Source organism: Oncorhynchus keta, chromosome 26, assembly GCF_023373465.1.
Source record: "Oncorhynchus keta strain PuntledgeMale-10-30-2019 chromosome 26, Oket_V2, whole genome shotgun sequence".
NCBI lineage: Eukaryota > Metazoa > Chordata > Actinopteri > Salmoniformes > Salmonidae > Oncorhynchus > Oncorhynchus keta.
Window position 1 is genome coordinate 28,739,701 of NC_068446.1, and position 25,989 is coordinate 28,765,689.

At 42.9% G+C, this 25,989-nt stretch overlaps 1 protein-coding gene across 7 annotated transcripts in view; it reads left to right on the top strand.

Annotated features, from left to right (window-relative positions):
- The window catches only part of gna11b (guanine nucleotide binding protein (G protein), alpha 11b (Gq class)), a 75,820-nt gene that overhangs the window by 36,448 nt on the left and 13,383 nt on the right, over positions 1–25,989 (top strand). For all 7 annotated transcript variants that reach the window (XM_035757116.2, XM_035757112.2, XM_035757113.2 and 4 more), the window contains one exon: positions 24,635–24,819. In XM_035757116.2, the coding sequence (XP_035613009.1) occupies positions 24,673–24,819 (147 nt within the window). In that variant the 5' untranslated portion in view covers positions 24,635–24,672. The remainder of the gene's footprint in view (positions 1–24,634; positions 24,820–25,989) is intronic.

The following is a 25,989-nucleotide window of genomic DNA, read 5'->3' on the forward strand; positions in this document are numbered from 1 at the left end:
GATGGCATAGAATGCCCTAGAGGTCAACCGATTTTTAATTTGGGCCGATTTCAAGTTTTCATAACAATCGGAAATCTTTTTTTTTGGACACCGATTTGGCCATTTAAATTATTATTTTTTAGCACCTTTTATTTAACTAGGCAAGTCAGTTAACACATTCTTATTTTCAATGACTGCCTAGGAATGGTGGGTTAACTGTCTCGTTCAGGGGCAGAACGACAGATTTTTACCTTGTCAGCTCAGTGATTAAATCTTGCAACCTTACAGTTAACTAGTCCAACACTAACCACCTGCTTTACATTGCACTCCACGAGGAGCCTGCCTGTTACGCGAATGCAGTAAGAAGCCAAGGTAAGTTGATAGCTAGCATTAAACTTATATAAAAACAAGCAATCAATCATAATCACTAGTTAACTACACATGGTTGATGATATTACTAGTTTATCTAGCATGTGCTGCATTGCATATAATCGGTGCGCATTCGCGGAAAAAGGACTCTTTGCTCCAACGTATACCTAACCATAAACATCAATGCCTTTCTTAAAATCAATACACAGAAGTATATATTTTTTAAACCTGCATATTTAGCTAAAAGAAATCCAGATTAGCAGGCAATATTAACCAGGTGAAATTGTCACTTCTCTTGCGTTCATTGCACGCAGTCTATGATTTGATAGAGCAGTCTGACTGAGCGATGGTCGGCAGCAGCAGGCTCTTAAGCATTCATTCAAACAGCACTTTCGTGAGTTTTGACAGCAGCTCTTCGCTGTGCTTCAAGCATTGCGCTGTTTATGATGTCAAGCCTATCAACTCCTGGGATTAGGCTGGTGTAACCGATGTGAAATGGCTAGCTTGTGCACGCGGGGAGCGCTAATAGCGTTTCAAACGTCACTCGCTCGGAGACTTGGAGTGGTTGGTCCCCTTGCTCTGCAAGGACCACGGATTTTGTGGAGCGATGGGTAACGGCTGCTTCGAGGGTGGCTGTTGTCGATGTCTTCCGGGTTCGAGCCCAAGTAGGAGCGAGGAGAAGGACGTAAGCTATACTGTTACACTGGCAATACACTAAAGTGCCTATAAGAACATCCAATAGCCAAAGGTATATGGAATACAAATGGTATAGAGAGAAATAGTCCTATAATAACTACAACTTAAAACCTCTTACCTTTGGAATATTGAAGTCTCTTGTTAAAAGGAACCACCAGCTTTCATATGTTCTCATGTTCTGAGCAAGGAACTTAAACGTTAGCTTTTTTACATGGCACATATTGCACTTTTACTTTCTTCTCCAGCACTTTGTTTTTGCATTATTTAAACCAAATTGAACAGGTTTCATTATTTATTTGAGGAAGTTAAAATAAGTGTTCATTCAGTATAGTTGTAATTGTCATTATTACAAATAAATAAATCGGCCGATTTAAAAATTTTTTTTTTATTTTTATAAAAAAAATATATATATTTGGGACCTTTTTTTGACATTTTTGACCAATCAGATCCATTTTAGACAGTTGGAAAACTGAGCTAATTTGGGAATCCCGTCTTGAGTCATTTTAGGGAAACACTGGTGCAAGTCCCGAGATCCACACCATTATTGGATGTGGTTGCTGCTTTGTCAGTGATGACCAGTGCATTTATGTGAGTGAGTCAGGCTATTCATATTTACTTTGATAGGGCATATGTTAATTCTGTGTTATTTTATGGCTGGTTTAATGTTTAATTTGCACATACAGCACCTGTTGAGATGCAGAGGAGATTGGGTGGTAAGACAAAGTGTTTGTTTTTCGGCGCACCCAAATAATTGTCTTTGATTTGACACCCATTTTGTATTACCAGCAACTGTACTGACTAAGGCACACCACTATTGAGCACCTGGCTGCCACTGAACTACCTAATTTACTCATCCATAGCTGCTAATGTCCCACACACAGGCCCGGTCCTGGCTGTTCTGCTGCCCCCACGTGAGACAAAAATAATTGCCGCCCTCATGACATTGTCATAAATTTGATCTCCAGCCTATAGGCTACAGAAAGCGTTAGTCTTTCTATTGTAGGCTATTAGCTACATGATTTGTAAATTTGGTGGAGAGGTGTCTTTCCAACGGAATGCTGTTAGAGGGACACTGAGCATGTGTTTTAGCCCCTGCTTTTGATAGTGGGTAGACCTACTGCTTACCCAATCGATAGTTTCATATCGGGAAATGTATTTTTGACAATGTATTGTTTGGACAATATTGCAATATTATTACTTTTGAACGTAGCTTTAGTTTAAGTTCAAATATACATGTGAACTTTCTTTGAAATCATACTCTGCGCTACTTTGCTGTACCTGCACCAAAATTCCAGTATTTTTTACTTCATAGCTTTTTCTCCATCTTTTTAAATAGGGAGACAATTTGTTTTAAGCACTTATTTCCATGACATATCAAAACTCGTTTTCTCATGACTCTCTTCCCATCTGCAGGAGAAATATGGTGAGCATTATGTCTTAAACATTTAATTGCAATCAAATCACAGTATCAAATCGCATTGTGTAGAATCACAATACATATCGTATTGTGATCATATTGTATCGTGAGTTTACTGGCAATTCCCAGCCCTACTAAATTCTATTTTATGGCACACAACATAGAGAATCCTAGATTTGTATTTAATACAGCTATCTGCTTCAGCCAACCACATGCATTTGTTTTGTGTACCAGTAGTCTCACTTGCCATTAAGTATGGCCCCATCTCTCTTGAATGCTCTGAATTGTTTATCATGTGTGAGCTAACTGCTGCTGCCATCAAAATGAATACACCTGATTTTTATCTATACAGAAGCTATCAATAGGACGTTCAAGACAATCTCCACCCAGCTATTAATGGGATGTAGGAAATCTTAGCAACATGTTAATCCTGACCCCGGGATAGCTCAGCTATATCTAGAGTACACCTTTGCCCACAGTTGGGTGAGCTCAGTCTTCCACAGAGGGATAACTCAATCTGTTGCAGATACAGAGACGTGCCTCTCTTTTGAGATGGGAAGCAGTGGCATTGTTTTTTTCAAAGTGGTGTATTATCGCTGTGTTGATGTTAACTGGTGGTGGCTACACTGAGATGAGACCAGTTTTTTGTACCATTGTAATTCTTTGGTGGACCGGCTAAGCATTTTTATTCGGGTCGCGTAAGTCCAAAGTGTACAAATTGGTTTCAATATTTTTTGCATTTTCGGGATGGAAAATGCTTTGTCTACTTAAAAGTTCACCAAAATAAAAGCTATACAGTCAAGGAGAATTGGAAAAATCCCACAGCAATGATTTTATGTTTGGGCAAAAAAATACTGCATTAGCCATGGCAAAATGTGTAGAATTGCAGGAAAGTACCTTTAAAACTGCACAATTTTCTCTTTTCGTTGGCAGAAATATGTAGAATCACAGGAAATGTGCTGTAAAACTGCAACCTTTCTCTCAGCTGCATAGCACAATGAGTTGAATTGCAGGATATTGGCTAAAATAAATGTTTCTCCACACCGCCATGATGGGGACTTCTAAAATTCAGCTGTGCTGACCGCACCCCCTGCCACGCCCACCACATTTTTGATCCAGAAAAACCCTGGAGACTAGAGGGTGTTTGCATTGGAGCTTTATTGCCATGCAAACTAGTGGCCACAGGATTTCCATGTATAATAATCATATTAATCACTAGCGTCCTAGACAGAGCTGAGACTGACTGGCATAGAACAGTTAGTGGTGGAGGCTGTGAGGTCTGCTGCTGCTGAGGTAATGACCGTTCCAGTGGCTTGAAATGAGGTGTCAACAGCTGGCAAGTTGTGGCAACACCATGTCACCAAGGTTGTGGGTTTAATTCCTGCCTGGGCCTCCTACTCAAAATACTGTACAGTATCGCTTTTGATAAAATCGTCAGGTTTTAACCATATTATAGGTTCACCCACATATTATAGGTTCACCCACATAGGTATAGGCCTAAAATATATCTTATTTTCCACTGTAATTTGCACATAAATTCATTTAAAATCCAACAATGTGATTTTCTGGATTTTTTTTTCTCATTTTGTCTGTCATAGTTTAAGTGTACCTATGATGAAAATTACAGGCCTCATCTTTTTAAGTGGGAGAACTTGCACAATTGGTGGCTGACTAAATACTTTACATTTTCAAATGTATTCCCGTTTCTAGTTTGTCACGTCCTCTGCATCCATTTTGCTGTTACGGTGTTCAGAGTTTGTTAAAACCTATTTATTTATTTCAATTTTACCCCCTTTTCTCCCTAATTTTGTTGTATCCAATTGTTAGTAACTACTATCTTGGCTCATCGCTACAACTATCGTACGGGCTCGGGAGAGACTAAGGTCGAAAGCCATGCATCCTCCGAAACACAACCCAACCAAGCCGCACTGCTTCTTAACACAGCACGCATCCAACCCGGAAGCCAGCCGCACCAATGTGTCGGAGGAAACACTGTGCACCTGGCGATCTGGTTAGCGTGCACTGTGCCCGGCCCGCCACAGTCGCTACTGCGCGATGAGACAAGGATATCCCTACCGGCCAAACCCTCCCGAAACCGGACGACGCTAGGCCAATTTGTGCGTCACCCCATGGACCTCCCGGTCGCGGCCAGCTGCGACAGAGCCTGGGCTCGAACCCAGAGTCTCTGGTGGCACAGCTAGCACTGCGATGCAGTACCATAGACCACTATAACCAATTTATTGATATGATTATTATTTGCTAAATGTCAGGCCCTATTGTGCCCTATTCAGACGTGATTAGTTTTACTGTGGGAGGTTGGGTAATGTAATTATGCAGTGTTTTGTGCTCGTGTACATCTGTCATTTTAGTCCCGTCCGTATCTGCTTTGTCAGTTATTTTTTACATGGCAGGAGAGTAACAATTCCAGCCAGAATCGACATCCCTGTTTTTTCTTTTTGAAATTTCAGAGTTTGAAAGGTGTTCCTAGCAGTTTGCTCAAGAAAACAATAACAGATTTGATAAAATGATCTAAGTGCGCCGCATAAGTTTATATATGAATAGGCTACATGTAGCCTATCAACTCTCAGTGATTGCTTTTGTTTGTTTTGTGTGTATGAATTGACCAGTAAAAAATATTGAGCCTATTTAATGCAACCCTTGCTGTTAATAGATTGCAAAGCAGCATACATCTGACCTCTTTAAAAAAAAATATGCATCTAAAGTGCAATTGCACTGTTTAGCGCACGTCTGAAGCCTGGGGGATTTTAGGACTTAAATATCCTAATGATTATGATCACACTTCCTCAATTCAAGTATTATGGTGACACTATAGGAAAGATGGTTTAGAATCTTGGGAATCACCTGGACATTTTGAAATACTGTATATTCACGCCTAGAATTAAAAACCTCCAGGCTTACATCATAACTGTCCATTTGTTGGGGAAAAAATAAAGAATTACAGGGTCAGTTTAGAAAAAAAGAATCCTGGACATTCTGGAGTAACAATTACAACCAACGTTCTCTAGTAATACTAGTCCCGTGCGACTAGGTCTTTGGTCACGTGCATTTGATGCATACATTGGTCAGGTAAAGGGAGCAAGGGTTGAGGGAATATGAAATGTTTTAATGAAATCCCTAATTTGTTTAGTTAACAACTTTTCAATCAGAAATGGCTGTAATTATGTTGTAGCTTCAGCAACACAGACAGCACGATAAACACTTATGTGGTGGTTGCAGCAGTAGGGAGTAGACTGCTAGTCAGCCACTCAGTCTTATTTTTTTATAATTTAAAAAAACATTTTATATATATTTTTAAACACAGCGCACCAAGTCGGAGCCCAGCCCGCACAATCAAATCAATTGCTGGTCGGACTCCCTCTAGTCATTTGTGTCTTAATTATTTAATCAAACTGTGTGCTTAAAGCATCAGACAAGCTCAGTGAATATAGTTGATTAAAAACACAGAGGATGTGTCAATATATGGATAAAAATGCACATTAAATGTTGACCAATCAATTGGTTGAAAGAACAGATGACTCTTAGTCAACCAAGATTTTTTTGTTGTCTGGGACAGCCCTAGTTGTGACAACTGCACTTTTTAGTGGCCTTTTATTGTCCCCAGCACAAGGTGCACCTGTGTAATGATCGTGCTGTTTAACCTGTAGTGACACCCCATCCCGTGAACGGGACCGTTGTCATCTGACACTAATTAGCATAACGCAACGGACAAATCTTCCTAGAAAATATTCCTATTCATGAAAATCACAAGTGAAATATATTGGAACATAGCCTTTTGTTAATCACCCTGTCATCTCAGATGTTCAAAATATGCTTTACAGCCAACGCTAGGAATTTGTAAGTTTATCATGGCCTAGCACAGCATTGTCTTGCTAGCAGCAGGCAACCTTGTCACGGAAATCAGAAAAGCAATCAAATTAAATCGTTTACCTTTGATGAACTTCGGATGTTTTCACTCACGAGACCCCCAGGTAGACAGCCAACGGTAATTTTTTCCCAAAAGATTATTTTTGTAGGCGAAATAGCTCTGTGTTCTCTCTTTTTTTTTTCACCTTTATTTAACCAGGTAGGCTAGTTGAGAACAAGTTCTCATTTGCAACTGCGACCTGGCCAAGATAAAGCATAGCAGTGTGAACAGACAACACAGAGTTACACATGGAGTAAACAATTAACAAGTCAATAACACAGTAGAAAAAAAGAGAGTCTATATACATTGTGTGCAAAAGGCATGAGGAGGTAGGCGAATAATTACAATTTTGCAGATTAACACTGGAGTGATAAATGATCAAATGATCATGTACAGGTAGAGATATTGGTGTGCAAAAGAGCAGAAAAGTAAATAAATAAAAACTGTGGGGATGAGGTAGGTGAAAATGGGTGGGCTATTTACCAATAGACTATGTACAGCTGCAGCGATCTGTTAGCTGCTCAGATGGATGATCAGTGAGATACACCTGCTGGAACGCGTGCTACGGATGGGTGTTGCCATCGTGACCAGTGAACTGAGATAAGGCGGAGCTTTACCTAGCATGGCCTTGTAGATGACCTGGAGCCAGTGGGTCTGGCGACGAATATGTAGCGAGGGCCAGCCGACTAGAGCATACAAGTCGCAGTGGTGGGTGGTATAAGGTGCTTTAGTGACAAAACGGATGGCACTGTGATAAACTGCATCCAGTTTGCTGAGTAGAGTGTTGGAAGCAATTTTGTAGATGACATCGCCGAAGTCGAGGATCGGTAGGATAGTCAGTTTTACTAGGGTAAGCTTGGCAGCGTGAGTGAAGGAGGCTTTGTTGCGGAATAGAAAGCCGACTCTTGATTTGATTTTCGATTGGAGATGTTTGATATGAGCCTGGAAGTAGAGTTTGCAGTCTAGCCAGACACCTAGGTACTTATAATGTCCACATATTCAAGGTCGGAACCATCCAGGGTGGTGATGCTAGTCGGGCATGCGGGTGCGTTTTCACGTTTGGCTGAGAAATCGCCCGAAAATGTTCCAAATGAGCTCCATGATATCGACAAACATGGCATACGTTGTTTAGAATCCATCCTCAAGGTGTTTTTCTAATATCTATTCGATAATATATCCGTCGGGACAATTCGTTTTTCACTAGGACGAATGGAGTAATGGCTACCTCTGTATTTTACGCGAGAATCTCTCTCGGAGCCACCATGTGAACACTTACTCAATGTGGCCGCCTACGGCTATTCTTCAAAATGAAATGCGTAAAACTACGTCACAATGCTGTAGAAACCTTGGAATATGTAGAAAGCGTAAGCTCGTTGATGGTACATTCACAGCTGAATAGGGAGTCATTAAAACGCAGTGCTTTCAAAACCTGGGGCACTTCCGGATTGGATTTTTCTCAGTCTTTCGCCTGCAACATCAGTTCTGTTATACTCACAGACAATATCTTAACAGTTTTGGAAACAGAGTTTTCTATCCAAAGCTGTCAATTATATGCATATTCTAGCATCTTTTCCTGACAAAATATCCCGTTTTAAAAGTAACGTTTTTCCCCCAAAAATTAAAATACTGCCCCCTAACACCAAGAGGTTAATCTGCTTCTTGATATGCCACACCTGTCGGATGGATAGATTATCTTGGCAAAGGAGAAATGCTCACTAACGGTGATGTAAACAATTGTGTACACAGAGAAATAAGATATTTTTGCAACAGGAACATTTCTGGGTTATTTTTTATTTCAGCTCATGAAACATGGGACTAACCCTTTATATGTTAATATTTTAGTTCAGTATAGTTCTAACCTGTGTTTGACTGCTCTGTTGGTTGAGCAAACAGTGATATTGACACACCTGAGTTTCGTCAGTTCTGTGGCAGCTTGTGAAAGCCTTAACCAGATAACCCTCTCCTATGTCACTCCCAGACATGGCATTGCTGCACACTTGTGTGTCCCGTTCTGATCCTCCCTATTGGATCTGTGAGTGAGTCTCCAAATGTTAAATTCATTTAGGATTATGATGTTATGATACCAACACACTATTACACGACATGTAAGATATGGGGCTAGGCCACCCCTTGTGGCCTAGAAAGGCCTAAACCTTTAAGACCGTGTCTGATATGTGTCTGTCTGCGTTGTCAGGTGTCACCAGCGCGGGCTTCGCTTGCTCAGTCCCTGTGTTGCTTTCTCTAAGTTCCAGAAAGAGAAGTTAGACGGTCGGAGCGCATTTAGATTAACCCAAGGAGAGATTGCAAAGCCCACTAGTCCTTTACCCAGTGGGAAATATGTCTATTCCAGTACTGCTAGTTCTGATTAGTTGGGAACCAAAATAGGCAAAATATTAGATTGACATCTAAGTCCTTTAGAAGGAAAAGATTGTTGGGAACGCTCTCCAAACTGGAATAGAGCTGCTCTCCACAGAGAGAGATGCTCTCCCTCTGTCTCGCTCTGCTCACTCAGTGGATACTCAGATTACTCCTCTGATCAGTCAGCGGAACAAACAGAATCTGCTGAAGACAGACGAATCCACCCGGATGGCGATTTCTCCTCTCCGACCCACTCCCTCCCTCCTACCCTCCTGATGCTTATCATTGTGTGAGAGGCACGGGAGAAATGACTGTCATTTGGTCTTGTGGTAAGGCTGCAGCCTGTAGGATCCATGTCCAGGGCCTGAGGAAGTGCCTTGGCAGCGGGTGGTGAGGCCGAAACTTCATCTTAAGTCTTAAACAGAGGCTATGTGAATATGGAGGATGTCTACCAATTTGGTTTAGCCTGTCTAGGTCTTTGACCTTAGTGCATATGAAGGAAAGGAGACAAGAAGAATACACAATGGAAGACTATTGAGATGTAGGCTACCTAGTGCCTACAAGTCTGCTCCACGCAGGCAGGGACAGGAAGCAGCCTTGACCAAGCTGCTGCTGATACACTAGCACAGACAGAGGGGGAGGAGGGACTGGGGGAGGGAGGGATCATCTTGTGACAGGGTCATGGGAAATGAATAAGTAAGAATTGTATATATCAGTACTGCAAAACTTGTTTGGAGCAGCTGTCCAACATTAAGATGGTAATCTTAAATGCAAATCTCCCTGCTGGGTGGGTCCCCAAGTGTTAGGGTTTTGAGTTCCTTTAAAACCTGGCCTGCTAACCGCCAAACCCATTGAAGCCTCCCTGTGAACACAGCCTGGGGCCTCGTATCCAGCCAGTGTCCTGATGACATTCTGTTGAACTGGCTGCCTCATCGCTTCGCATGGGAACATTATGGGAATAATTTACAAAAGGGGGCCTTACTCCTCTACTCTGTCAAATTTACTGCCATTTTTTTTCTCCTCAGTGAGGTAGCCAACCGCAGCCTCAAGTTATTGCCCTCCGTTAGTTTGGAGCAGAAAAGCATCCCTTTGCCTTCGGCTACCACCACAAAATGAAATGGATCTGTTTTGACTTTTTTTTTTATCACTCCAAGCTCATGGTTATCAGAGGTTGAAGCCCGGTTCTGTGGCATGATGCGTCTCTGCTTCACTAATCTCTGTTAACCCCGAAGTAAAAGCTTGTGTAATTTGGTCAGCTGCGTGATTAACTTCTGTGCTCATAAGTGTTAGAAATTGAGAGAACCGGCAACAGTCTCTACCATCACACAATAATCCTTCTTCCCGATTCGTTTGATTGCTCATGCCTTGTCCAGTTCTTCTAATCGCTGACTCCCACACAGTACCTGGTATGACATCTGGACATTTTTACTAGGTCCCTTCACTTCCCTCCCTGTCTCCCTGGGCTGCCTCCAGGGTTCCATTGAGTATCTGAGGTTCTTCTTCATTCAGGAGGATTCAGTGAGAGAGCGGTTTCAAGGACAGTGCGCATGTGAGACTAATTGTGGCCCTCATTGAAGTCAGACCGTCTGTAGGAAACACTGTCTTGTCTGAAAATGAGTTAACTGACCAGCAGAGCTCCTCTCTGAGGAAGACAAACTCCAGTCAGGGCTTTGATACATCAATGCAGCTTTATCACAGAGAGGAGAGTAAAGCATACAGCACTACAACGCACACACCAAAGTATATGTGGACACGCCTTCAAATGAGTGCATTCGGCTATTTCAGCCACACCTGTTGCTGACAGGTGTATAAAATCACGCACACGGCCATGCAATCTCCATAAACAAACATTACCAGTAGAATGGCCTTACCGAAGAGCCGCTGACTTTCAACGTGGCACCGTCATAGGATGCCACCTTTCCAACAACTCAGTTCGTCAAATGTCTGCCCTGGTCAGTTGTGAAGTAGAAAAGTCTAGGAGCAACAACGGCTCAGCCCTGAAGTGGTAGGCCACAAGCTCACAGGACAGGACCGCCGAGTGCTCAAGTGCGTAAAAACACTCACTACAGAGTTCCAAACTGCCTCTGGAAGCAATGTCAGAACTGTTCGTCGGGAGCTTAATGAAATGGGTTTCCATGGCCGAACAGCCGCACACAAGCCTAAGATCACCAAGTGCAATGCCAAGAGTCAGCTAGAGTGGTGTAAAGCTCACCACCATTGGACTCTGGAGCAGTGGAAACTCGTTCTCTGGTGTGATGAATCACCCTTCACCATCTGGCAGTCCAACAGATGAATCTGGGTTTTGGCGGATGCCAGGAGAACGCTACCTGCCCAAATGCATAGTGCCAACTAAGGTTTGGAGGAGGGAGATATATAATAGTCTGGGGCTGTTTTTTTTTCATGGTTAGGTTAGGGCCACTTAGTTCCAGTGAAGGGGGACATTTTGGGGGGGGAATTTTACCCCCTTTTTCTCCCCAATTTCGTGGTATCCAATTGTTAGTAGCTACTATCTTGTCTCATCGCTACAACTCCCGTACGGGCTCGGGAGAGACGAAGGTTGAAAGTTATACGTCCTCCAATACACAACCCAACCAAGCCGCACTGCTTCGCATCCAACCCAGAAGCCAGCCGCACCATAGCATCTCCCACTTGTAGCACACGCTCCAGCAGGTATATCTCTCTAGTCACCCCCAAAACCAATTCTTTCTTTGGCCGCCTCTCCTTCCAGTTCTCTGCTGCCAATGACTGGAACGAACTACAAAAATCTCTGAAACTGAAACTGGAAACGCTTATCTCCCTCACTAGCTTTAAGCACCAACTGTCAGAGCAGCTCACAGATTACTGCACCTGTACATAGCCCACCTATAATTTAGCCCAAACAACCACCTCTTTCCCTACTGTATTTAATTGATTTATTTTGCTCCTTTGCACCCCATTTTTATTTCTACTTTGCACATTATTCCAATGCAAATCTACCATTCCAGTGTTTTACTTGCTATATTGTATTTACTTTGCCACCATGGCCTTTTTTTGCCTTCCTTATCTCACCTCATTTGCTCACATCGTATATGGACTTGTTTATACTGTATTATTGACTGTATGTTTGTTTTACTCCATGTGTAACTCTGTGTCGTATGTGTCGAACTGCTTTGTTTTATCTTGGCCAGGTCGCAATTGTAAATGAGCACTTGTTCTCAACTTGCCTACCTGGTTAAATAAAGGTGAAATAAATAAAATAAATACAAATTCTAGATGATTCTGTGCTTCCAACTTTGTGACAACAGTTTGGGGAAGGTCCTTTCCTGTTTCAGCATGACAATGCCCCCATGCACAAAGCGAGATTCATGCAGAAATGGTTTGTTGAGATCAGTGTGGAAGAACTTTACTTGCCTGCACAGAGCCTTAACCCAATCCAACACCTTTGGGATGAATTGGAACACCGACTGTGAGCCAGGCCTTATCGCCCGACCTCACGAATGCTCTTGTGGCTGAATGGAAGCAAGTCCCTGCAGCATTGTTCCAACATCTAGTGGAAAGCCTTCCCAGAAAAGTGGAGGCTCTTATACCATCAAAGGGTGGACCAACTCCATATTAATGCCCATGATATTGGAATGAGATGTTTGACGAGCAGGTGTCTACATATTTTTGGTCTTTTAGTGTACGCACACACGCACACGCGCACGCACACACACACACACACACACACACACACACACACACACATTATATGCCTATTGATCATTCCTGTTATTAGAGGCTGTAAAAAATTATTCCAGATTAAATACAAGAGGCCCTGGTTGGCACATGGTCAAAATGGACAATGTCCTAAAAAAAAGGCTTATGTCCTCAATCCATCCACCTGACACTAGGCCTATCCATTTTTAGGACTTTCCTCTGACACCGCCTGGTATAGAGGTCCTGGATGGCAGGAAGCTTGGCCCCAGTGATGTGATGGGCCGTTCGCAATTCCCTCTGTAGGCCGAGCAGTTGCCAAACCAGGCAGTGATGCAATCAGGATGCTCTCGATGGTGCAGCTGAAGAACCTTTTGAGAATCTGAGGACCCATGTTAAATCTTTTCAGTCTCCTGGGGCAATTGGTTTTGTCGTGCCCTCTTCACAACTGTCATGGTGTGCTTGGACCATGTTAGTTTGTTGGTGATATGGACACCAAGGAACTTGAAGTTCTCAATGTGCTCCACTACAGCCCCATCGATGAGAATGGGAGCGTGCTCTGGCCCCCTTTTCCTGTAGTCCACAACCATCTCCTTTGTCTTGATCACGTTGAGGGAGAGGTTGTTGTCCTGACACCACACTGCCAGGTCTCAGCCTACAGGGAGGTGGTCAGTCTCATCGTTGTCGGTTGTCATTGGAAAAATTAATGATGGTGTTGGAGTCGTGCTTGGCCATGCAGTCATGAGTGAACAGGGAGTACAGGAGGGGGCTGAGCATGTACCCCTGTGGAGACTTTGTGTTGAGGATCAGCGTGGTGGATGTGTTGTTACCTACCCTTATCACCTGGGGGCAGCCCATCAGGAAGTCATGGATCCAGTTGCAGAGAAAGGTGTTTAGTCCCAGGGTCCTTAGCTTATTGATGAGCTTTGAGGGCACTATGGTGTTGAACGCTGAGCTGTAGTCAATGAATAGCATTCTCACATAGGTGTTCCTTTTGTCCAGATGGGAAAGGGCAGTGTGGAGGACAATAGAGATTGCATCATATGTTGATCTGTTGGGGCGCTATGCAAATTGGAGTGGGTCTACAGTTTCTGGGATAATGGTGTTGATGTGAGCCATGACCAGCCTTTCAAAGCACATCATGGCTACAGTTGTGAGTGCTACTACAAGTCAGTAGTCATTTAGGCAGGTTACCTTAGTGTTCTTGGGCACAGGCACTATGGTGGTCTGCTTAAAACATGTTGGTATTACAGACTCTGAGAGGTTGAAATGTCAGTGAAGACACTTGCCAGTTGGTCAGCGCATGCTCGCACTACACGTCCTGGTAATCCGCCTGGGCCTGAGGCGTTGTGAATGTTGACCTGTTTAAAGGTCTTACTCACAACGGCTGAGCAGAGTGTGATCAGTCTTCTGGAACAACTGGTGCTCTCATGCATGTTTGTTATTTGCCTCGAGGTGAGCATATAAGTAGTTTAGCTCATCTGGTAGGCTCGTGTCACTGGGCAGCTCTTGGCTATGCTTCACTTTGTAGTCTGTAATGGTTTGCAAGCCCACTGCTTGCCTTGTCTTGCTGCTCGGGCTTCTGAGGTCTGAAAGGAGCAGCAGCAGCCGCCATGCAGCCAAGTCTACGGAAACAAAGAGAACAGGTTTTAATGGGCTATTTCATGTTGCTCCCCAGCCTGGCATGTGTGCAAAGATGGCAGAACAAACAGGGTGAGCGGGTAGCACTCAACTGAAGAGGCAGAAGGACAGCGGGAGAGAGAGTGGAGGAAAGGATGGGTATTGAAGAGGAGACTACGTAGAGGGAGAAAGGAGAACAGAGAGCGAGGAGAGCTGCTGAAGCGGTGGAGACAGCCTGGGTACTGGGAGTGGAGAGGATGGCTTGTTGGAGTGGGTGAAGGGCTGATCCTGCCCACTACACATTTTCATTTGAGGAGGCTTTCCTGACAGAGGTGCGACGGTTTCCGTCATATGGATTCTAAATCTCTGGTGGAATGGGGGTGTCTGGTTTGAAGCATGTCTGTTTAATGGGAATATATTTTCAAATATTCTTTTAAGCTGTGTCCACTGAACTGACATGCATGATAGTTACTGACACTGATGTTCAGATGAAGGGAATTCTTTAATACCCAGTGGCCCTCAACTCAAACAGGGGTGTAAAGAATACTAGCTGCTGGCAAAGTAATTAAAAACTTCTAAATTATCACTCGAGTCAGGATGCAACTTTTCAGTGTAACCGTTTTTGCCATGTAATGTTGTATAAAACAAAATCTGACAACCGCGTAGTAAAATAGTTTACCAAGTAGGCTTGTTTGTTCTATGTGAGAGATTCTTATTTCGGTGTATTCAAGTTACAATAGGGAGGGAAACAACATGTATTCTGACAAGCAGTCCATGCACAACAATTTAATATGCAATTGCGGGATTAAACTTTTGAATGCAGTTTTGGAAAATCTATTAGACTTTTGGACTTTGTTTAAAAAATTGGGGTCCCAGTTTTTTTCCCATTGCTACCATTTTATTTATTTACTCGTGCAAGTGGCAGCGTTTTACAAATTCAGTTACTACCGGAGTTTCAAGCCTGGTTTAGAAGCAGCTGCACAACAATAGTGATGGGTCGTTCATGAACGAAAGTTTATTTTTGGGGAATGTCGGGAACCGAATAGCATATGTGAAAGAGCTGTTCATTTGGCTCCCTGATTTGCATACTTTTAATATAGCTTTTTTTACTCGAGACATCGATTATCTGCAGATAAATTGTAAAAACATTCTCTGAAGATGGTAATTCCTAAGTGCAGGAACAATATAGTGAGGTGAGAGCCTCATTCTGTTCCACACTAATTTTTTCAGTGCGTACATTGTTTTTGCAAGGCATCTAATTTTGTCAGGTAAAAATGTCTTAACTCACATTTCACCATCTGACATAACGGTAGGCAATTGTTTAGGCTTTAAATGTACATTTTTTTCATGTTTTTTAAGTTCTAAGACTGATCGAAGAGCTGTTTGAAAGCTAAATGATCCATCTCACAAAAAAGAAAGGGGACAATGGCGTCTTAAAAGGGCAATGACATAATTTGTAGTAGAAACTAAAAAAAATCTAATTTTTCAAGTGAATAACACTGATATATTTAGAGTAAAATTACTAATAATCACAATCAGATGTGTCCAATGGGGTAAATGTAGATGGACAATCCCCATGCTTCAGCTTACAGTGCATCTGGGAAGTTCAGACCACTTTCTCCACATTTTATGTTTACATCCTTATTCTAAAATGTATTAATTGTTTTTACCTCATCTACACACACTACCCCATGAGGACAAAGCAAAAAAAGGTTTTTTTTTGCAAATCTATTTAAAATTAAAAAACAAACTTTTTTTACATAAGGATTCAGACCCCTTGCTGTGAGACTCAAAATTGAGCTCAGGTGCATCCTGTTTCTATTGATCATCCTTGAATTTCCACACATTGGAGTCCACTTGTGTTAATTCAATTGATTGGATATGATTTAGAAAGGCACACACCTGTCCTATGTAAGGTCCCACATTTTGACAGTGCATGGTCAGAGCAAAAACCAAGCTGTGAAGTCAAAGCAATTGTTCGTAGAGCTCCGAGACAGGATTGTTGAGGCACAGATCTGTGGAAGGGTACCAAATTAATATCTGCAGCGTTGAAGGTCCCCAAGAACACAGTAGTCTCCATTCTTAAATGGAAGAAGTATAGAAGCACCAATACTTTTCCTAGGCCAAACTGAGCAATTGTGGGAGGAAGGGCCTTGGTCAGGGAGGTGACCAAGAACCCGATGGTCACTCTGACAGAGCTCCAGAGTTCCTCTGTGGAGATGGGAGAACCATCCAGAAGGACAACCATCTTTGCAGCACTCCAGCAATCAGGCCTTTTATGGTAGGGTGGCCATATGAAAGCCACTCCCCAGCAAAAGGCACATGACAGCGCTGTTGGAGTTTGCCAAAAGCCACCAAAAGACTCTGAAATCATGAGAAACTAGATTCTCTGGTCTGATTAAACCAAGATTGAACTCTTTGGCCTAAATGCCAAGCGTCATGTCTGGAGGAAACCTGGCACCATCCCTACAGTGATTCATGGTGATTGCAGCATCATGCTGTGTGGATGTTTTTCACCGGCAGGGACTGTGAGACTAGTCAAGATCAAGGGAAAGATGAACAGAGCAAGTACTTTAGAGATACTTGATGAAAACTTGCTCCAGAGTGCTTAGGACCTCAGCCTGGGGCGACGGTTCAACCTTCTAACAACCCTGAACACACAGCCAAGACAATGCAGGAGTGACTTCGGGACTACTCTCTGAATGTCCTTGAGTGGCCCAGCCAGAGCCCGGACTTGAACCTGATTGAACATCTCTGGAGAGACCTGGAAATAGCTGTGTACTCCCCATCCAACCAGACAGAGCTTGAGAGGATCTGCACAGAACAATGGGAGAAACTCTCCAAATATAGGTATGCCAAGCTGGTAGCATCATACCCAAGAAGAGTCGAGGCTGTAATTTCTGCCAATGGTGCTTCAACAAAGTACTGAGTAAAGGGTCTGAATACTTATGTAAATGTCATTAACTTATTTTAGCTTTGTCATTATGGGTTATTGTGTGTAGATTGAGGGGGGGAAAACAATTTAATCCGTTTTAGAATAAGGCTGTAACGTAACAATGTAAAGTCCAGGGGTCTGAATTCTTTCCGAAGGCACTGTAACTAGGAATAAAGTGGCCTATTCTGCCCTTGAATTGCGTTCCCATGCAAAACTAGACAGATAGCTAACAACTAAGTCTTCAATAAAACTCCCAAGGCGTGACTTTTCTTTAATTAACATATTGAAAACGCTTGTGAAACGGTAAAATACAGAAAATAATATACTTTATTATTCCATTCACATCGACATACTGTAGCCGGACATTATACATTTCAAGTTGAAGTTGCAAAAATACAAAGCACGTGCTAAGGCACCATGTATCTGGCACGATGCCAAACCATATAACTAATTGTTACTCAATTGGTAATTGGCTAACTCTTTTAATTACTCATGTGCAACCACCTCCGTACAATCACAAAGCATATTACACTAGAAACAGTAACAACTTCAGTATGTTTTACAATTAGTTTACATGACGCACAAGCAAAGTAATACAGCTGACTGCATACATGAAAGGCATTGCAATTTGTGTGAGTAAATGCAACCAACTAACATTGATAAGTAAGCAATTCTATTAATAACAAGATTATCATGATTAGCAATATGCTTGAATCGAACTTAAACAAATATTTTCAGAGGCTGAAGCCTGACAAGAAATAACTGCACTGAAAGACCTGCACCGTAGCGTTGTTTTTAGCTGCTTCTATGCTTGCAGAACGAATTCTCTACTTGTTTTCGTACAGTCTTTCTAAATACCAGAAAGCTCCACTAGGGGGCGATAAACACGAACACAATGAAAATCCATCTTAAGGCCCTTAACCACTGTAATAAAATAATCTGTTACCTTCTAACAGGTTGGCAGCACATGGCCAATAGTAAACAGTAGCAGCAACATATGTATGTTTAAAAAAAAAATAACTGCAGGTAGTCCGGGTAGCAATTTGGTTAACTATTAACGATTTAGCAGTCTTATAGCTTGGGGGTAGAAACCGTTCAGGGTCCTTTTGGTTCATGACTAGGTGCAGCGGTACTGCTTGCTGTGGCAGAGAGAACTGTCTATGACTTGGGTGGCTGAAGTCTGAGTGATGTACTGGACTGTCTGTACTACCCTCTGTAGCGCCTTTAGGTCGTGCCAAGCAGGGATAGAGCCAGTCAAGATGCTCTCAATGGTGCGACTGTAGAACTTATTGAGGATCTGAGAGCCCATGCCAAATTTTTCAGCAAATGTAATCATGGTGTTGGAGTTGTTCGCAGTCGTAGGTGAACAGTACAGGAGTGGACTAAGCACGCACTGCTTAAGGGCACCCTTGTTGAGGGTCAGCGTGGGGAATGTGTTGTTGCCTACCCTGTGTTGCTGCCCTCCCCTGTGTCCCGTCAGGAAATCCAGGATCCAGTTGTAGAGGGAAGTGTTTAGTCCCAGAGTCCATATCTTAGTGATGAGCTTTGAGGGTACTCTGGTGTTGAATGCAGATCTGTAGTCAATGAACAGCATTCTCACGTAGGTGTTCCTTTTGTCCAACTGGAAAAGGGCAGTGTGGAGTGCAATAGAGATTGCGTCACCTGTGGATCTGTTTGGACGGTATGCGAATTGGAGTGGGTCCAGGGTTTCTGGGATGATGGTGTTGATGTGAGTCATGACCAGCCTTTCAGAGGATTTCATGGTTAGAGATGTGAGTGCTACGGGGCGATAGTCATTTAGACAGGTTACCTTAGTATTCTTGGGCACAGGAAATATGGTTATCTGCTTTAAACATGAAGGTATTACAGACTGGGTCAGGGAGATGTTGAAAATGTCCGTGAAGACATGTGCATGTGCCGAGTATGTCTCCTGGTAATCCATCTGTCCTTGTGAATGTTAAGCTCTTTAAACGTCTTAATCACATCAACCAAGGAGAACATAATCACACTGTCATCTGGGATAGCTGATACTCACCAACGTCTGTAGCACCTTGCGGTCAAGTGCCTTGCAGTTGCCTTACTAAGCGGTGATGCTGTCAATGGTTCAGCTGTAGAACTGTGAGGATCTGAGGACCTTCTGCTGGGTACAATAAAAGTTCACTCTAAAATGTGCACACAGTAAAATGCCACAGATGCCTCAAGTTGCGGGAGCATGCAATTGGCATGCTGACTGCAGTAATGTTCCACAGAGCTGTTGCCAGAGAATTGAATGTTCATTTCTGTACCATAAACCACCTCCAAAGTCGTTTTAGAGAATTTGTCAGTAAGCCTACCGGCCTCAACAGCAAACCATGTGTAAGACTGATACGCCAGCCTAGGACCTCCAATATCTGGCTTCTTTACCTGTGGGATCATCTGAGAACAGCAAACCATGTGTAAGACTGATACGCCAGCCTAGGACCTCCAATATCTGGCTTCTTTACCTGTGGGATCATCTGAGACCAGCAACCTGGACAGCTGATGAAACGGAGTATGCACAACCGAAGAATTCCTGCACAAACTGTCAGAAACCGTCTCAAGGAAGCTTATCTGCATGGTTGTCATCCTCACTAGGGTTTTGACCTGACTGAAGTTTGGCGTCGTAACCGACTTTGGTGGGCAAATGCTCACAATCGATGTCCACTGGAAGGCTGGAGAAGTGCGCTCTTCACAGATTAATCTGGGTTTGAACTCTTCGGGGCAGATGGCAGATGGCGTGTATGGTGTCATGTGGATGAGTGGTTTGGTGATGTCAATGTTGTGAACAGAGTGCCCCATGGTGGCGGTGGGGTTATGGTATGGGTATGCATAAGCTACGGACAAGGAACACAATTGCATTTTATCGATGGAAATTTGAATGCAGAGATATCGTGGCGAGATCCTGGGACCCATTGTCGTGCAATTCTTCCACCGTCATCACCTCATGTTTTAGCATGAAAATGCATGGCCACATGTCGTAAGGATATGTACACAATTCCTGGAAGCTGAAAAATGTCCCAGTTCTGCATACTCAACAGACATGTCACCCATTGAGCATGTTTGAGATGCTCTGGATAAACGTGTTCCAGTTCCCGCCAATATATAGCAACTTCGCACAGCCATTGGAGAGGAGTGGGACAACATTCCACAAGCCACAATCAACAGCCTGATCAAGTCAATGCAAAGGTAAATGCCAACTGATTTTCTGATTCACGCCCCTACTTTTTTTTAAACGTTACCAACAGAAGCAGATCAGTATTGCCAGTCGTGAAAACTGATTAATTTATTTAAATTGACCGATTTCCTTTTATGAACTGTTACTCAGTAAAATTTGAAATGGTTGTTTGTTTTTGTTCAGTGTAATATTTGTTTTAACTCTATATAGTTGTTTTGTGGGTGGCACGGAGTAGGCTAATACCCCATTTCATAGTTGAGTGCAATATTAATATCCAATATGGACAATAGACTGACTGGGAAGGTTATTTTCCACAGTCGTCAGTCCTTCAATAAGGGCTAATGTTAATATTTGTGTAAACTTTTGAGAATTGTTTTCTGTGGGTGTCAATGAGTAGGCTGATACCTATGGCGTGTGCATTGATGAAACTGGGTAAGGCTATACAGTGCATATAAACTCAGCAAAAAAAAAGTCCTCTCACTGTCAACTGCATTTAATTTCAGAAAACTTAACATGTGTAAATATTTGTATGAACATAAGATAGACATGTGATTAACAGAAATGGAAAAATGTGTCCCTGAACAAAGGGGGGCTCAAAAGTCAGTGTTTCATTAAGTACTGCAGTGCATCTCATCCTCATGGACTGCACCAGATTCGCCAGTTCTTACTGTGAGATGTTACTCCACTCTCGCACCAAGGTGCCTGCAGGTTCCTGGACATTTCTGGGGGGAATTGCCCTAGCCCTCACCCTCCAATCCAACAGGTCCCAGACGTACTCAATGGGATTGAAATCCGGGCTCTTCGTTGGCCATGGCAGAACACTGACATTCCTGTCTTGCAGGAAATCACGCACAGAACGAGCAGTATGGCAGATAGCAGAACATGCCAGATGGTCATGTCAGGTTGAGCCTGCAGGAAGGGTACCACATGAGGGAGGAGGATGTCTTCCCTGTAACGCACAGTGTTGAGATTGCCTGCAATGACAACAAGCTCAATCCGATGATGCTGTGATGCACCGCCCCAGACCATGACGGACCCGCTACCTCCAAATCGATCCTGCTCCAGAGTACAGGCCTCGGTGTAATGCTCAGTCCTTCGACGATAAACGCGAATCTGACCATCACCCCTGGTGAGACAAAATTGCTATTTCTTTTACAGTCCTGTCTGGTCCAGCGATGCTGGGTTTGTGCCCATAGGCGACGTTGTTGCTGGTAATGTCTGGTGAGGATCTGCCTTACAACAGGCCTACAAGCCCTCAGTTCAGCCTCTCTCAGCCTACTGCGGACATTCTGAGCACTGATGGAGGGATTGTGCGTTCCTGGTGTATCTCGGGCAGTTGTTGCCCTCCTGTACCTGTTCCGCAGGTGTGATGTACCGATCCTGTGTAGGTGTTGTTACACGTGTTCTGCCACTGCGAGGACGATCAGCTGTCTGACCTGTCTCCCTGTAGCGCTGTCTTAGGCTTCTCACGGTACGGACATTGCAATTTATTGCCCTGGCCACATCTCCAGTCCTAAGGCACATTCACGCAGATGAGCAGGGAGCCTGGGCATCTTTCTTTTGGTGTTTTTCAGTCAGTAGAAAGGCCTCTTTAGTGTCCTACGTTTTCATAACTGTGACCTTAATTGCCTACAGTCTGTACGCTGTTATTGTCTTAACGGCCATTCCTTAGGTGCATGTTCATTAATTGTTAATGTTCATTGAACAAGCATGGGAAACAGTGTTTAAACCATTTACAATGAAGATCTGTGAAGTTATTTGGATTTTTACTAATTATCTTGGCAAGACAGCGGGCGGGGTAGTGCTTTAATACTTAAACGTTCTTTACACTTGCTATTTTTTGTGTAGACTCAACATTCTTAAATTTCCCATTGTTGGACAACCGTTAGGAATGTCTATATAAAGATGCAAAAGGTTTGGGACCTGCACTGGTTTGGGACCTTTCACAACTTCCTTCACTCTCCATGATGAGCTCTGCTCTTCTATGGTGCCTGATTCATTTAGTCTCAGGTCTGTAGTCGCAATATGTGTGGGCATCGGGAATGTCTGCACACAATATAGGCCACCTGAGGCTCTTTCTCCGCACATCTCTTCAACCACCCCATGCACTTGTAGCATTATGCACCTGTAGCGATTTACACTTGTGGCATTATGTGCTAAGCTTTAGGTCTCTTGGTAGAAAGGAAACTGGGTTGCCAGGGCAGAAGTTTCACCTGTGAGTGTGTGTCTGTGTTAGTGTGCCCACTAATCGTCTTTGTAAAGTCTTTATTTTCCCCAGGGGGCCATTAATTTTGCAGCACATAGTAAAAACAATGTACAAATTACAATAAATATACTCAAATACAATATATGTCCAGCAATATGTCGACAGGGTAGCTAGAAAATATGTTTTTGTGTAATTGTTTTGGCAATTCTCTCACAAATGTCAGAATAGGGACTAAGGTTATATGACATTCGTATCGCAAACCATTTTTTGGAAAATCTTGATGAAAGTGGCCATTTTAAAGTGCCCACTTTTTAGACCTATAAATGCCTCCTGAAAGACCCTATCATCTGTGAACTGTACATGGTACAGAAAATATATTGGTGTCCTAATACTCTTATAATGTTTACATATGGAATATCTCTAGATAAAGAAAATATATCAAATAAATGTACTAAACATTAAATATCTCAAATGTACCCTTTTTCTTTAGTTCATTTTAGGACCTACTGTATTGTTTGAAACAAACTCTACAGGTACAGTGGGGAGAACAAGTATTTGATACATTGCCAATTTTGCACGTTTTTCCTACTTAGAAAGCATGTCTGTAAGAGGTCTAATTTTTTATCATAGGTACACTTCAACTGTGAGAGATGGAATCTAAAACAAAAATCCAGAAAATCACATTGTATGATTTTTAAGTAATTCATTTGCATTTTATTGCATGACAAAAGTTTTTGATCATCTACCAACCAGTAAGAATTACAGCTCTTACAGACCTGTTTGTTTTTCTTTAAGAAGCCCTCCTGTTCTCCACTCATTACCTGTATTAACTGCACCTGTTTGAACTCGTTACCTGTATAAAAGACACCTGTCCACACACAATCAGACTCCAACCTCTCCACAATAGCCAAGACCAGAGAGCTGTGTAAGGACATCAGGGATAAAATTGTAGACCTGCACAAGGCTGGGATGGGCTACAGGACAATAGGCAAGCAGCTTGGTGAGAAGGCAACAACTGTTGGCGCAATTATTAGAAAATGGAAGAAGTTCAAGATGACGGTCAATCACCCTCAGTCTGGTGCTCCATGCAAGATCTCACCTCATGGGGCATCAATGATAATGAGGAAAGTGAGGGATCAGCCCAGAACTACACGGCAGGACCTGGTCAATGACCTGAAGAGAGTTGGGACCACAGTCTCAAAGAAAACCATTAGTACAACACTAACTCCACTCGCCGTGTTTGGAGGAAGAAGGATGAGTACAACCCCAAGAACACCATCCCAACCGTGAAGCATGGAGGTGGAAACATCATTCCTTGGATGCTTTTCTGCAAAGGGGACAGGACGACTGTACCGTATTGAGGGGAGGATGGATGGGGCCATGTATCATGAGATCTTGGCCAACAACCTCCTTTCCTCAGTAAGAGCATTGAAGATGGGTCATGGCTGGGTCTTCCAGCATGACAACAACCCGAAACACACAGCCAGGGCAACTAAGGAGTGGCTCCGGTAGAAGCATCTCAAGGTCCTGGAGTGGCCTAGCCAGTCTCCAGACCTGAACCCAATAGAAAGTCTTTGGAGGGAGCTGAAAGTCTGTATTGCCCAGCGACAGCCCTGAAACCTGAAGGATCTGGAGAAGGTCTGTATGGAGGAGTGGGCCAAAATCCCTGCTGCAGTGTGTGCAAACCTGGTCAAGAACTACAGGAAACGTGTGATCTCTGTAATTGCAAACACAGGTTTCTGTACCAAATATTAAGTTCTGCTTTTCTGATGTATCAAATACTTATGTCATGTAATAAAATGCAAATTAATTACTTAAAAATCATACGATGTGATATTCTGGATTTTTGTTTTAGATTCCGTCTCTCACAGTTGAAGTGTACCTATGATAAAAATTACAGACCTCTACATGCTTTGTAAGCAGGAAACACTGCATCCATCATCCAGCCTCCATCATTCATGGTAAAAAATAATAATAATCGTACATACCCTGCTGTTCAACTGCATGTGCAATGATGTCCGAGGGGGAAAAATGTGTTATTTCAAGTAACTTCCTCGTTGGAATTTTGCAAATGGACATGGCAGTTTCACGGCTATGGATTCGATCTTAAACAGGGTGACTGTATCTGCGCTGTGAGGGATACAACATATTTCTCTGTGGATAAAAGAGTACCGCAGTGTCTTGGATAGTGGACTGCACTCTCAAACTGAATCTATTTGGGAGCCCCTGGTCTAATCTGTTCATTGTCCTCTCTGTCTACTCAGGCACTGGCGAGAGTGGCAAGAGCACATTCATCAAACAGATGCGCATCATCCATGGGACGGGCTACACTGACGAGGACAAAAGAGGCTTCACCAAGCTGGTGTACCAGAACATCTTCACCTCCATGCAGTCCATGATCCGGGCCTCCGAGACCCTCAAGATCCAATACAAGTATGAACAGAACAAGGTGAGTCTGACTTGGGGATAGGGAGTGGGGTCCACTCATTGGACAATGACCATATTGGTCAATGTATTTCATTATATATCTAGAGGCTACACTAGGGATCACTAATGGGAGCAGCAAATGGTTAGCGGCCAGTCTTGGCTGATTTCTTTTGATTTTCCCATGATGTCAAGCAAAGAGGCACTGAGTTTGAAGGTAGGCCTTGAAATACATCCACAGGTACACCTCCAATTGACTCAAATGATGTCAATTATCCTATCAGAAGCTTCCAAAGCCATAACATAATTTTCTGGAATTTCCCAAGCTGTTTAAAGGCACAGTCAACTTAGTGTGTATGTAAACGTCTGACCTACTGGAATTGTGATACAGTGAATTATAAGTGAAATAATCTGTCTGTAAACAATTGTTGGGAATATTACTTGTGTCATGCACAAAGTAGATGTCCTAACCAACTTGCCAAAACTATAGTTTGTTAACAAGAAATTTGTGGAGTGGTTGAAAAACGAGTTTTAATGACTCCAACCTAAGTGTATGTAAACTTCCGACTTCAACTGTATGCATGTAACTTGGCATTGCATGCAGATATCCATAGCAAGTGAAATTGATGTATTTGAATTAGGACTGGTGAACCGGAGGTGCACCCATCAGGACTTCTATAGCCTAGTCATAGTATAGCCTAGGTGGGGAATACTACTACAAAATCAGCTACGGACTAATTCCCTTCTGGCATTGTCTGAATTCTCATCCACTCATAGGACCGCTCACTGGCAACTGTTGGCTGGCAATCTCCGCATCGAATTGTCCAGCCACAGCTTTATATGTCCTCATCATCAAATGCAAACCGTATTCAAATAGACCATAAAAGTGGCTGTAAACCATGCCATAAAACATAATGGACTGCTACAGCTACTCCAATCTGCTCTGTCCAGATACAGACACTAAGTCACTGCCGAGGAGAGGCCTGAATGTATCAATGGCAAGACAGTAGTCTGTCTTTAGGCCTAAATTGATCGATAATAATCTGTACAAATGACCTAGCCATGTTCTGATTTAACTGATCAGAATGCAAAAATGTGTAAATAATCCTGGAGCACTGTTACAGTGAGTGTGAGTGACACTGTCCAATATTTTACTCTTTTCCAACTGTTTCCCCTATCTGGTGTCCTCTTCCTC